The sequence below is a fragment of the Eleginops maclovinus genome, chromosome 3 (assembly GCF_036324505.1).
Source record: "Eleginops maclovinus isolate JMC-PN-2008 ecotype Puerto Natales chromosome 3, JC_Emac_rtc_rv5, whole genome shotgun sequence".
Classification (NCBI taxonomy): Eukaryota; Metazoa; Chordata; class Actinopteri; order Perciformes; family Eleginopidae; genus Eleginops; species Eleginops maclovinus.
In genome coordinates, this window is record NC_086351.1 from 12,268,974 (window position 1) to 12,283,368 (window position 14,395).

The 14,395-nt window shown below is 41.0% G+C and overlaps 1 protein-coding gene across 1 annotated transcript in view; it reads left to right on the plus strand.

The window, feature by feature from the left end:
• LOC134862174 (G patch domain-containing protein 8) overlaps nt 1–14,395 on the plus strand; it is a 29,187-nt gene that overhangs the window by 7,302 nt on the left and 7,490 nt on the right. The window contains 1 exon segment of the mRNA XM_063879922.1: nt 11,234–11,371. Coding sequence (XP_063735992.1) covers nt 11,234–11,371 — 138 coding nt within the window.

Sequence of the window (14,395 nt, forward strand, 5' to 3'; positions counted from 1 at the left end):
TGCCTGGGAATATTCTGCTTCTACATGTGCATACACAGTAGAAAATCCTTATACATACAGAAAGGCAGACAAAAAAAACCAAGAGCACAAGGGGGGAAAAATTCATGTAGTATTATAATAACACTGTGTGTGCTCTCATGTTTGTTCATTCTGGTGTGCTCTCATGTTTATTTATCAAAGCAGATAGGACCTACTAGGACATTCTGATAGCAGGGGTCGGTCATGCATCAGTAACAATGCATCAAATTATATCAGACTTACCTCCACCAGCAGCGTGAGCCATGATGCAGACACTAATAATTCATGCCGTTCGCCTCAACCAGCTTTCACATCAGCCATGATGCAGAGAAAAACCCACCACAATTATCATGAACAGCAGCATTTCTGTGTTTAGCAGATTGAAGATGCCAGGTGCTCAGCTTAGCGCTGTGCAGAAATGTCCTGGCTGCACACTGCCAGGATGGCAGGATCACAGTGGTCTGCAAGCAGCCTCCAGCTACCAGTCACCAGGCCTTGGCTACCTCCTTTGTGTGGGCAGGGTGCCTGTTTCCTCTGTGTGTCTGTTTGTGTATGTATGTTAGGCATGATTGTGTTTGTGCGTGTCTGCATGAGTCATGAGTTGGGGCCTTCTTACCCTTGCTGTGAGGTATATTCTTACCCTGTGGTACAGGATTAGTCACAACACTGAATGGGAAGAAATGGAGACAGCAGAAAGGGAAATGAGGAGAGGAGAGGAGAGGAGAGGAGAGGAGAGGAGAGGAGAGGAGAGGAGAGGAGGAGAGGAGAGGAGATGACAGGAGAGCAGAAAAGCAGAGATGATAAGAAAAGAGAGGAAACCCCAAAAAAGATGAAAAGGAACATGTGGGTGGATGTTGTGAGTGCATGCGTGCCTGCATGCCATGGGTATTCATCAATTTCCCTAAGATTCTCTACTTTTCCTCTGCTATAAAGCCCAGAAGCAAGAAGTAAACACAAACTCTGTAAGATCTCTCTGCCTTTTTTGTTTCTCTCTGTCAGTCCTTCTATTTAACCTTATTTTTTCTCCAAGTGAATTAAGCTCTATGTTTGTGTGTTTGTATGTGTGTGTGTGTGTGTGTGTTTCAAGGTTTCAAGGTGTGTGTGTGTGTGTGTGTGTGTGTGTGTGTGTGTGTGTGTGTGTGTGTGTGTGTGTGTGTGTGTGTGTGTGTGTGTGTGTGTGTGTGTGTGTGTGTGTGATATATGCAAAACGTCTTTCGCCTAGTAAAGGAAACCAGTTTAATGTGAGGTCCTGAGGATGTGGAACATATTGTCTTACACCACTGAGTTTGCAGGTGTTACAGATGCCAAGTGCTTACCGTGAACAGCATAAGCCCCGTTATAAATTCTGTCCTTGCAGCTCAAGTTAACTTCCAGATATGACAAAACTGTGTGTTTTTGGAAAGGCTTTGGGAAAAAAATTGTGGGCCGTGCACTTCCCAGAGCAAGCCAACAATCGATGAACTTTGTTTGTGTGGCTGCATGTGGGTGTGTGTTTGTGTTTATGTGCGAGCGTGTGAGAAATACCAGCGTGTGATTTATGTAAATGAGTGTCATCGGCCGAGGAGGAGGCAGAATTCCCAGGCCTGATGAGTAGCTTAATGATTCATCAGCCTGGCTGAGGCAGGCATCAATAATGGATGACAGAGTGGGTCATGCAGGATTGCTCGCCCCTTGATTAAAGTGCTCCACAGCTAAACGCCTCACTTCCTCCCTCTTCTCACCCTACCTTCCGCAAGCATAAATACCGAAATGTGTAGTACATGCAGACCCCATCTGACACACACACACACACACACGCACACACACTCGCGCGCGCACACACACACACACACACTTGCAAACATGGTCAAACACGCACACCTCTTCCACAATCTCTTCCCTTACAGCCTTATGTCATCTCACTTCTCACATGCTTAATAAGCTCCCATCCCTTCTTCATCTCCTCACTCTGCTCCTTTGGTCTTAATCCAATCACGACAAGTGAAAGAGGGATAGAAAGATGTACAGAGAGGTAGTGGGAGAGCAGGAGAAGGGGAAAGAAGGAGACGGAAAGCGTGGGAGAAAAGAAGAGAAAGCCACAAATGAATGCGTTATAATGTGTTTGTACAGAAATGGAACCTTTTTCTCTGGAGATAAGACAGCAACATAAATGTTCTTTCTCTCCCCTTCATACACAGAGCGGAGGGAGTCGTTTTCTCTCTGTCTCTCTCTTTAAGCTGTATGTGGGTGTTGGTGTGACAGGACAAATCTCTGTCTATTAGGAGACATAAACCTCTAAACCCCGAGCTACACGGCCATACATACTAATGCAGCCATACAGAGGGCTGGATAGAAGTTGGGAATGATAGCGAGGAAACACGGAGAAAGGAGGAGATGTAAAGAGCTGAGAGATGGAGGGAGGTAAAGCAGGATGTTGAAAGCGGAGAGTTCTGGCGGGATTTCAATCCCCGGCCAGCATTGGGTCTTAACTGCTACAAAATCTTTGAGTACAGCAACACAGCTTTTACAAAGTCGCACTGATGCGCACAACGGAGTTCAGCAAGTTTGTATGTATGAGTGCGGACAGTTAATTCCAGCCTTCTGGTCTATATCATCATTAGCCATCCGTGCACTCATACTCTAATGTGCCAAAGAGATCACTCTCCTATTTGCAACATTCATGTTATCTCCTGATAGCACCAATGAACCTCACATAGTGGACGTACACACACAAGCTCACTCGTGCTTCAAAGCTTTCAAAGAAACTGCAATCATAAATGCCTGAAAGACAGCAATCATTCGTCAATTCATCGACAGCAGCAACACATCACACCCCCCCCCCCCCCCCCCCCCCCTCCCAATCATTCTGAGTTGGCGAGAATTAGCTGAGCGTTACAAATGCAGTGTGTAATCTGCGATCATATTAATCCTGTTTTTAAATCTGTCACTTCCCAAACTGATTACCTTCATCTTCTTAACTTGTCTGCCACTCTAATCTGTATCATGACACTCTGACAGATTACAGTCCCAGTTTGATCACTTTTACAGATAGCGACGCAATCTCTTCGAGGCAGTCAATCAGCCGCCTTTTGTGGACAGACAGTACATTATGTGTGCTTGATGTATACCAACTTAACTAAACTTTATATCTATTTATACATGCAGGGTTTTCAATTGTGTCTGCAATCGAAATGTCAAGAGTGTATGGTCCATGTAATTCAATTTATCTCCCAGCTGTTAGAGGTAATCATTTAATGCTGACATTTAGCAAGAGAGGAGGAGAGAAGCCTGAAAGGCTCGTAGATGGAAGGATACATACCTGAGAGGGGCTTTTAATGCAAAAAGAGGAAGAAGATATGAGAGAGGAACAGAAAGACAGTACAAAATTGTTATTAAAGACGACAATAGAAAAACATATCTGACCTAAAATGGAATGAGAGGAGAGGGTGAAAGATAAGAAATGATCAAATCTCAGCAATCTAGCCATCCCAGTCCCTTTTTATGTCATCTTCATCCGTGAGGGGAGCTGTAGAGATATTATCAAAGAGGTGCAGGAAAAACAGACTGCATACAAAGCATACTTACAGTATATTTTTTGAAGATATATGTTCACATTTGAAAGATTAAGAGTAAAGTTAACCTCGGTATCCTTCTTACCTACTGTCCTTTGTCTTTCTGTAATTGGTTTATGATGTATTCCTTAATGTGCACTGTGAGAAAGAGAAAAGAAACATTCTCCTTTTAAAGAAACAATTGGTAGTCTCTGAAGAGCACAGTGAGTGAGTGGTGGGATCATAAAAATACATTAAAAGACACAGAGGAGACCACAGTTGTACAACAGCAGGGTATTTTAGGAATTTGGCCATGCATGCTTTCATGCATTTGTGCAACGGTCTTGTTCCTCCCAACACAAATGTAATTCGCAAAACAGCTGGAAAGAAACTATGGGTCATGTTTGTTCAAGTGGATAAAATCTCTTAAGATGTCCCCTGCTTTCTTTTTTGTCTGAAAGCGATGTTCTGCCCCACTGAATCAGTTTAACTTTTCTCAAGCCAAAAGCTTAGCTCACACTGCAATCACTATGACATGAACACAAAAAGATTGAGATAGGATGGGGAGGATGTGGGGATATTTTAAATATGGCAGAGACTTTAATTGATCAATGATAAATCGCATGAATAACTCTACCAAAACAAGGGAGCCTAGTTGAATAAGGAGGATATTATAGACTGTGTAAGGAGGAGATAGAGAAGGCGGAGGGTGGACAGATCAGCACAGGGTCTCTTTGGCCTTGCATTGTGATTGACAGCAAATCAAATTTTGATTGCTCTCTGAGTGATCGTTTGGTCGGGCCTTGTGACTAATCATAGATTTATGACTTCAACAGGAGGCCGGTATGATTTGTTCATGCCTCAAGCTTCTTGCTGTTGCCCCACACAAAAGCAGTAGAGTATTTTTGAGGCTTTTGAAAACCTTGTGTGGTATCTCACACGGTTTACGTGGGGGCAGGGGGGTATCCTGTAGCTTTCCTTTATATAGGTTTTAGCTCTAAAAATCTATAAGCAGCACTGATGTTTCTTTTTACATAGTGCTGAAAACTGAGTGTGGAAGCAACACATACTGCTGTGACTTTCTAGGCAGTTTCACATTTTCAGTTTTTATTTGGATGTGCGTTGATTATAAGGTTAAAGTGACTTAAACATTTAATTGTATCTGAGTGTGTTAACATTCATATTGAGTGCACAATGATAGTCCAAATCAATCATTTGATGTCCACATATCCTCAATAACTGTAAAATGTTTTCTGGGGCTCTAGATATATGGAACACCCTGAAGGTGTCATCAAGGTAATCACTGATTGGACCTGAGACATTAAGCTAATACCAAAAAGACATGTCTGCGAATAGGGGTGTAGAGTTTAAAAGACTTAGGATTTTACCTGGAAGGAAATATCATATAGAACACTTTATTGGGTTGCCTTATGGGAAATTTGGAATCAAGGGAGGAAAAGTCAGAACATTTCAGCCTCTGCTTTACCATTAATGACCAAGTCGGTTTCTTGCAAGCCTCCCAATTTCATGAAAGTGCAATATTAAATCATTGGAGTACCGGGTATGAAGCTATAGGCTGGCACTTTAACTCTGGGTCATTGTTCCATTTCAAATACCATTTACAAGAGAATTTTCATCCTCCCGCAGTGGTGAAATTATAAGTGGAAAACCAGATTAAATGTAAACAAAACCTCTTTTACAAAGGATGCAGACTGTCACTGTAAGGAACAAATCCATGGAGAAGCAATCCTCATTTCAACGAGACAACAAAGGGCACAGGGCAAATTAGCAAATATAATCTCTTCATCATTTATTCATTCAGATTGTTTGTCTTGCATGCTGCTCAATTTAAAAGGTCAGAGGGAGACAGAACATTTGGTTATATATTGAGCAAGATACAAAGGGAAGCAAGAGACAAATGCTGGTGAATCAAGGTGTAGAAGCCGCTTCTTAAGATAGTATACAACGACACACCTGACCCTGAGTAAGGAAAAACACTTTGTACTTACGGTGTATATTCTGGTAATCTTCTATTGTGAGTTATTTTAGCATGTGAGCTAGTTGCTGGCAGTGTGTAAGATGACGTAGCTAACTGGCACTAACACATCTGTCCTTTTGGCTGAAAGAAAACTTTGACTGTAACTATGGTCATTAAACACATCTGCGGTTCTGTCTATGGTTGCTCAATGTGCTTGTTTTGGCCATACTTCTAACTGGCTTTAATGATCTGAAGCAAACAAAGACACACAGAGACAAACACTATCAGTTTCAAAATGGACAAAAACACAGACTAAGATGTACATGAAGACGCGTACACACACATCCGTTGAATAAATGGGTGGGTACTGGCCATAGAGGTATAACAAAGGCAGTCAAGGGAGATGCATTAGGGCTGCAAATATCAGCTCATTAACACTCAGCTATCCTGTCTGGGAGTCATTATTTGTGTGTGTGTGTGTGTGTGTGTGTGTGTGTGTGTGTGTGTGTGTGTGTGTGTGTGTGTGTGTGTGTGTGTGTGTGTGTGTGTGTGTGTGTGTGTGTGTGTGTGTGTGTGTGTGTGTGTGTGTGTGTGTGTGTGTGTGTGCAGTAGTGTGTCTGTCACCGAGATCTACAGGTCATTACAGTAACAAGCGACTTAGCCCTCAGGTCAGCTGTGCAGACGAATGGCCAGAAATCAACAGGGCAATGCCAGGCTCTCTCCACTTGTGTATGTGTTAATGCATATGTGTCTGACTGGAGATAATCCCAGGAATATTGTAGAGACGTGCTGAGAAGAAAAACAGAGAGGCAGATGCATGTAAATAGACAGAGAGAGGAGGGCAGAGCGGAGACAAACAGACTCACTGAATGATCTTTTACGACACATGGAATAGCTCTATTTGTTACAGCAGCCAAGTTAGAGTTATAATTATAATTTGCGATTATTAAAGACTTAATTAGGCTTGATAAACAGTTATGAATTGTTTATTGAATTTTTCTCACAAGGGACACTAGCAATTACAAGTTCTCTGAATTCATAAATGTCTCATATTCCCATCTTGTCCCTAAATCACTCACCTTTCCTTTCATTTTCTCTCATCTCCTCTCATCTACTGACTTCTCCTCTCCTCTCATCTCGTTTCCTCTCATCTCATTTTTGCTCAACTCCTCTCCTTAAAGCGTAAAAAGAGAGAGACAATTCAGAGTCAGAACAAGAGAGTCACTCATTAGATACCAAACTTTCCCATCTTAATAAAAATGTTGAACACTGATGGCACTGATATTTTGGAGATCTTAATTGTGTCGCCTTACACTATTGAGGGAACACTTAATGCTCCTTTTAGTGTATATCTACATACAGTATGCTGTTAATGATTACAAAATATGAACATTTAGATAGTGAAGATCTAAAAGAGTGAATCATAGCAGCATGAGGAAAGTATCAGAGCTGGAAAGTGTTATACCTACATAAAAAAAATACATGGTATGTAGGAACAAAGAGAGGAAGTTTATTACAAGTAGAAAGCATCTATCACATTATTATAGACATACACTGTGCAGTTGTAGGGTTCATTGAGAGACATAATGCTTATTGGCATGTGACCTTGTAGACCTGTGTTTCTAACAGCTCTGCAATTGCAATTACCATGACAATGGTTTCCTCAAAGTAAGCCGTATTCATTAAGTTTCAGTAAGTTTTTACTTTTTTCTCTTCCCTGCAGTGGTTCTCTTCAGTTATCATATTTGAACAGAGAGAATCTGTTACCACCAGTTATGTTGCTACTGGGCTCTCTTTTTCTCTCTCTGTGGATTTATTATGCATGCTGAGCCTTATTTCGCCCTATTTTTTGCTATTGGAATATGTTTGAAATTCATACCGAACCAAGAGTGCAATTAAAACCTTTATTGCCATGCTGTTAACAATTATCACAACTGACCAGCTCCATCTCAGTTATGTCCAAACCAACAAATGTAATAATAACAATAAAAATGATATTCAATTACTTACCATCTAGACCTCACGAACTTATAAAAACAGGCAGAAAAAAGATGAATTTAGAATGCAAAAATATCTCAATCTGATTTTGTACATGCATTTCTACTCCAAAATGTCTTACATTCATGCATCTAAGGGTCATCTCACCATGTGCTTGTATGCTCTAATAACGTAGTTTTTACTCTTTTTATTCTATTATTTTACTCCCACAGTGACATCTCATTTGTTTAGGCATAGTTCATCTCTCTGTGCATTATGTTCCATCCAAACATCCCATTATTATGAAATACATCAAATCAAGGAGGCACAATGCTCTCAAAATGATGTGTCAGAGTTACTGTACCTGAATATCAGTCTGTTAGTCCTCCCTCACACCGTCTGTCTCTCGGATGAGTGCAGCCATCCATGAAAATGCTGTTCAATATTTAATTACAACCAGCAAGAATGTGACCTGTGAGACAAGTGAAACAATTAAGCCCAAGTACAGTAGGCCTATATACAGTACACTATTTCAATTCATTACTTTAATGTAATTGATAGATCATAGCAAATAATTTAAAATGTAACTGCACTGAACATAATGAAGTTAGTGAGCAATCAAGTATGTTTTATTCAGTATTTCCTACAACCCATGTCTTTTCCTTTTTAATGTGTTTTATTTCATTACCACTTAAACCACTTAACAGTGTGTTCTGATGAGCGGAACTGTTTGACTACCAACCTAACCGTGATTTAAGTGGATGTTACATATGTATCACATATACTGTATACTAATATAAACCTGGCCTCAACCCTACATGCGGTCTCTATCCGTCCTTGAAGTTCCACCTGCAGTCAGCTTACTGTCAGAGTGTTAGTAAGAGTTAAGTTATGATAGTGATAAGAATATTATCCGAGGCGCCTCTGATTTTCTGCTCACATCAGCAGTCTTGAAGGTCAAAAACAACTGATTAAAAAATCTGAGAAGCGTATAGTTATGCTTATCTGAAGTCTCTGAACAGTGTGAGGCTGTATAACATCTAATCAGGGGTGCCATATTTATTTGATATGCTGTAGTTAGACATTAAAAAAACGAGAGAGTAGTTTGAATGGGGGAAATGGCTGTGGCAGGGGGGTTGCATCAGGGAACAGCTTTAAGCTGTAAATCCCCCAGAGGTTCCTCAAGAGACTTTTTTTTTTTCTGGAGAGTTTTTCATGAATTCCTTTTTATATCATTACTTTCCAGTGTACACATTTTCAAACGCTGACACACCCCGTGTGTAAAACACTTTAAGCGTGACTTGTTCATTTCCACAAAAGCACGAGATATTGAATTACATGCGTATGTGTGCCTGAAACTCCGGTTATGGTTCATAACAACTCTTATTTGTGGCATAATTTCAGCTATGAAGAGGAATAACACGGCTCTTTTCCCACAAATTGACGATAAGTGAAAAGAAAAAAAAAAGCATGAAAACTCATTCACATTCATAGCCTTGCTCAAACACTCACACACATAATCATGCAAACAATCACTGTCCGTTCAAGTCTGCGGATATCACTGGTGCTTTCTCTGTAAACAGATTTATGATAGTGAGGTAAATTGAGGTCTAGGTTAATTTAGCACTGGTATATCAAGATGGCAGACTGTGTGTGACCGTGCATGCATTAATATGTCTGTCTAAATGTAATTCTGTAAGTGTGTTGGTACATGAAGGATGTGTGAGGAAAGTCGCTCCTTAGTTCACACACACACATTTTCTGCTTTTATGCATTCACATCTTTTGTCATGTACATACACCCCTCTTTGCGTATAACATTTTCCCTCTTCAAAATAATTACCCTGACAGAACACAGAGAGGTGAGAAGAAAGGGTTTGAAGGTGCAAAGCCAAGAGCAGACAAAAATACACTCATGTACACAAAGAATGAGTATATGGGGACATGCAATAACAGCTCCTATATAATCATGCATAAGCCCAAAGGTTGATAAATACGCCACATTCATTATCTCAATCTCATCACCCTGGCAGCACTCGAACAAAAGCTGCTCGGGGTGATTGGATCATTTCCCAGTCGTGACTTAAGCCTGCGAGGCAAATCGATACCACGCCGCACACACACAGACACACACCAAAGAGGAACAGAGGATCAATGTATATTAGTTACCTTTCTGTTGATTTCAGTAAATGGGAGTCCTGACAGCTTGATGGTTCATTCAGCCTCTTCTCCTCTTCTCCCAAAGCTAGATGGAAAGTGTCAAGGAAGGACTTTTCTTGTGTGTGTGTGTGTGTGTGTGTGTGTGTGTGTGTGTGTGTGTGTGTGTGTGTGTGTGTGTGTGTGTGTGTGTGTGTGTGTGTGTGTGTGTGTGTGTGTGTGTGTGTGTGTGACTGTGTCACTGTGTGTGACTCTGTGACTGTGTGTGTTTCTGTGAGGGCAGGCAGGGTCATTTCTCCTCTCTCCTGCATTGCTATCCTCCCTCTCTTTTCCTCTCACCTCTGTTCCTATGTGCAGGCATATTACCGAAGCAAATTGGGGCCAATAGACTCTGTCACTGCATGACCCAGGGCTCAACAAACAGAACAGGAGCAAGGCAGAAAAAAAGGCAAATAAAGGGGATATAAGGAGATAAGCGAAAGGAGGAAAAGAGCGATTTAGAGAAGTATAGGGAAAAAAGGCTGAGACGACACCAGAGCTGGCAAAGAGAGGGACAGAAAGCTATGAGATGGACAGAGGGATGGAAAGAAGCAGAGGAAGATAGAGAGTGAGAGAAAGAAGTGACAACCTCAAATTAAATTCCCATCATGTCAGTGTAGAACAGAATTCAATAGTGTTTATTGGCAGCCCCCAGCCTCAGGGAAATTACATTCTGTAGCAGAGTATGGCATGAATGCACACACACACCCCTTAACACACGCGCACACACACACAGATGCAAGCACACACATCTATTGTACACAACACTGTGCATGTCATCGGACCAAAATATATAAATAAAAAAGTCCCCTGGTTGATGTGAGGATGCAGATTTTTTTTTTTCTTTCCCTGAGGTCCATGAGCCATTTGCGTGGTGCATGTGTATTTGCCCATGCAGATGCTCTATTTACACGCCTTAATAGGTGTGTGTGTGTGTGTGTGTGTGTGTGTGTGTGTGTGTGTGTGTGTGTGTGTGTGTGTGTGTGTGTGTGTGTGTGTGTATGTGTTCTTGTCTGGAAATATCACATGCACAGTTTAGCCAAAGTACAAAAGACTAAGTTGTGCATTTCAGATGCTCTGTTTTCTGTCTGTCGGCTACAATAGCCACTTTATCTGCAGTCAGACTCAGACTATTTGCCATTATAGTACATACGCAGGGTTTCTGTTACACTGGCTGCATTAAATGTGTCCCCAGGCTCAAGTTGCCATGAACACAGGGATTCAGTGCCTTTGTCAAGCCTCCATCAGCAGCAGAAAAGGAAGCATACTTTAATGGGAAGCTGTTTAACAGTTTTATGCAGAGCACATGTAGAGGCTATTACTTACTGCTGATGTCTCTGGGATGCAGATTTGCCCTAAATGGCTAACAATCTGCCATTCTTCCAACCATCCTCCCCCCACGGCTCTTGCTTACTATCTCTGCCCCTCTAACCCTTAATTTCTCTGTCTGTTTTTGCCTCTATCTCTCCTTTCAATTCTATCCTCCTGTGTTTTCAACTCATTCACTCGTTCTCTATGCCTCTCTCCTTCTCCAGGAGTGTGCAGAGAGAGCTTTGGGCTGCTCAGTGGAGGATCTGAAGGCTCTTTTCTACTGTGAGCTGTGTGACAAGCAGTACCTCAGACACCAGGAGTTTGACAACCACATCAACTCCTATGACCATGCACACAAACAGGTAGGCCTTCATGTGTTACACCGGCACTACAGCTACACAAACACATTCTATTTAACAGCACAAAAGCAGACTTTTTTTCTGATCTCTTGTCATGAATTCCTGGTTTGTCAACATTATGCGTGTTGACAGAACGCTACTTTACATTTCAATGTGAATCTGCCCATAGGGTACCGTTTCGCTGCAGGTAACAGTAGGAGTGTGGCAACTGCATAATCTTTTTAAAAGCACACACACAGAGGTGGAACCACTTAACTCGAGGCAGATACTCACACGTCAAACTCAACTTACACATATACTGTGGTGCTGCATTTAGATTTTAGATGTAGATTTTAACTGGATGATATCTTAAAATAAACTTTTTTTGAACAACACAGGGCAATTTAGCTCATGGCAGCCAACTGTAGTTCAATAGAATTACAAAAAGGGTATGCAAATAAAAATAGTTACTACATAAATATACAATATAGATATAGTAATAAGAACCCTTGTGTTAAGTTGAAATTGCATTTTGTTTTGGGATGTCAAAGACCCAACTGCTTTATGTTTTAGAGAAGCTTATAATTGCAAGTCAAATATACTTCCTTTCCTTCCATCTGACCAAACTAAAAACATATACAAAGGGATGCAAGCGATAAACCACCCCAAATTGTAGAGGGGATAAAAAGTCATTTAACTAAACATACAGTTTGTTATTTTACATACAGCTTGTGAACAACTGTAATCAGATGGTCTTATTTGGTATTTAGGAGGAATATTGCTACCGCTCAAAAGAAAGAACTGTCCATGCTACCACACTACTACACAGATAGAGCACAGGAAAACGGAGTGTGTTTAACCATGTTTAAAATGGGGGGTCTCTGGTAGCCCAAACATAAGTAATCACACCTTAAACCATTGTAGCAAATTAGATAGTAAGACCATATCAGAGTAAACAATGTTAAGTATGTTCTGGAAATAGTAAGGAGGTCCTGGGAGACCAAATTGCATCAGAAATATTGATACTCAGTAGTTAAAAAAGTAAGTGAATAATATAGTTACAATAAATAAATACTTAAATAAAACTGACATAAGGATTAGAAATAGCCAGATGCAGTATTCTTCATAGCCCTACGTTAATCACAAAAAGAAGCCAAAACAACCAGAATAACAAATGAAAATGAACTGACCATTACAGGCACACAGGTGTTCGAGTTTACTTGATCTCTAAGTCCCAAGTGTATAATAATGGAAGATTTTTGTTTCTCTAATTCAACATTTACAGCACTTGATTTATATGTATCTGGTACATAGGGATGCTACTAGAAAATTATCTTTATTCTTCAATTTGTACTTCCTCCAAAGAGAAAACTAGATATTCTGTACTTAATAGAACATGGAGCTATTAGTCAAAGCTCAAGTATGATTCTATTATTCTAGTTTAGACAAGATGAGGCCAATGGACCATTAAGAAAAGGCCCGGCAGCAGGTTTTCTCCTGTGTTCTGCTTTCACATCCATTTTCATACAGAACCTTCACTCTGGCCTAACAAACTGAAGGTTCTGCTGATAGCACACTCTCCTACAGCTATCTGTTGTTCTGCCAAGCATACACTCACACAAAAACATACAGACATGCACTTCACTGTGTACACACTTGTCCGCAAAACACAAGCAATCACTCAACCAAGGCATGCCACTTCCCACTTCTAAACGCCCACACGGTGAAACATGAAATAAACATTAAACAAAACTGTTCCTTCACTGTCATTGTTCTTTGTAAATGAATCGTAGCAACTGCAGGCCAATGTTAATGCTTTGTTTTAGCCAGCGGCGGGCACATCAAACGAGCTGCATGAGGCACTGAGCTGACAGTAGCCACAGGCATTGTAGGAACACACACAGACACATACGGACATGCATGCACAAGCTGCCTACTGAGCAGACAACAGATGAAATTCGCAGCTTCCCTGCAGGAGTATTGGCTTTGGAGAATGGAAGCTGATTGCGTTTGCTCTGTGTCCTCTCTTTGTCATCGATTCAGGGATAAACATCTCTGAATGCAGTGCTTTATCAGCATTTCCTGCTGATTACCAAAATTGCTCATTATAAGAGAATTACACTTCCTTTTAAATAAAAGAGCAATCAGCCCATTAGCATGGCCCCTCATATGCTACATAAGAATACATCATTCCTCATTCTAAGGCACTAGTGGATACGAATCAACTCTGACTTATCCATAGTTGCCTCAGCCTGAGCACTTCTTAACACATCTAAAGGAATATTGATCGAGGCTTTGACAGACGGATTGAGCTTCACGGCACATAGCTACCTTGGCATGTTGGGGAGCAGGAGTATTACTGCTCCCTGCTGTTGGGACATGACATCATCTTTGAAGACAAAAGCATCCGCTTTAAAGTGGGGAATGGAAATATCTCTGCCCTGTGTTCTCAGTGAAACTGGTTCTGCATGCAATATTTTGTTTGGCTCTAAATATAGCTACAGGTTTGCCTGCAGTGAGTCCCATTTTTAAGGGAGAACAATAACCTGGCAGATTGCGAATGCAAGAGGAAGGAGGAAGAATTCATCTTCATATATTCCATCTATTATAGACTGCTCTTTCTGTCTCTCCTACTGATTGCCATGGACAGCTACAGTACAAGGACTCTGATCTTTCCTCCTCCTCTTCTTCCTCCTCTTTCCTGGCTCTGTCCGCAGTCGTTCATTATGTATGCCTCTCTGCTTGAACATGATTAATATTTCCCATAGAATGAGTGTGGCATCAAAGCACCTCGGAGCTCCTTATCACACACTAACAAACACACAACAGCGCCTATACTATAAGACATGTATGTTTAACTGATACAAACCCACATATGCTGCTTCGTAGGCACATTCTGAATGCTGCCTTGAGTGAGCTGACAGTGGGATGTTAAGCATCAACCAATAATGAAGAAAGACAGGCGATTGTGTAAGACTCAGCAGAGATTAACCTGACGACTGTCAGCTCCAGCATAAGATCTTGTTGTAAAAGAGAGTGAGTGTATAA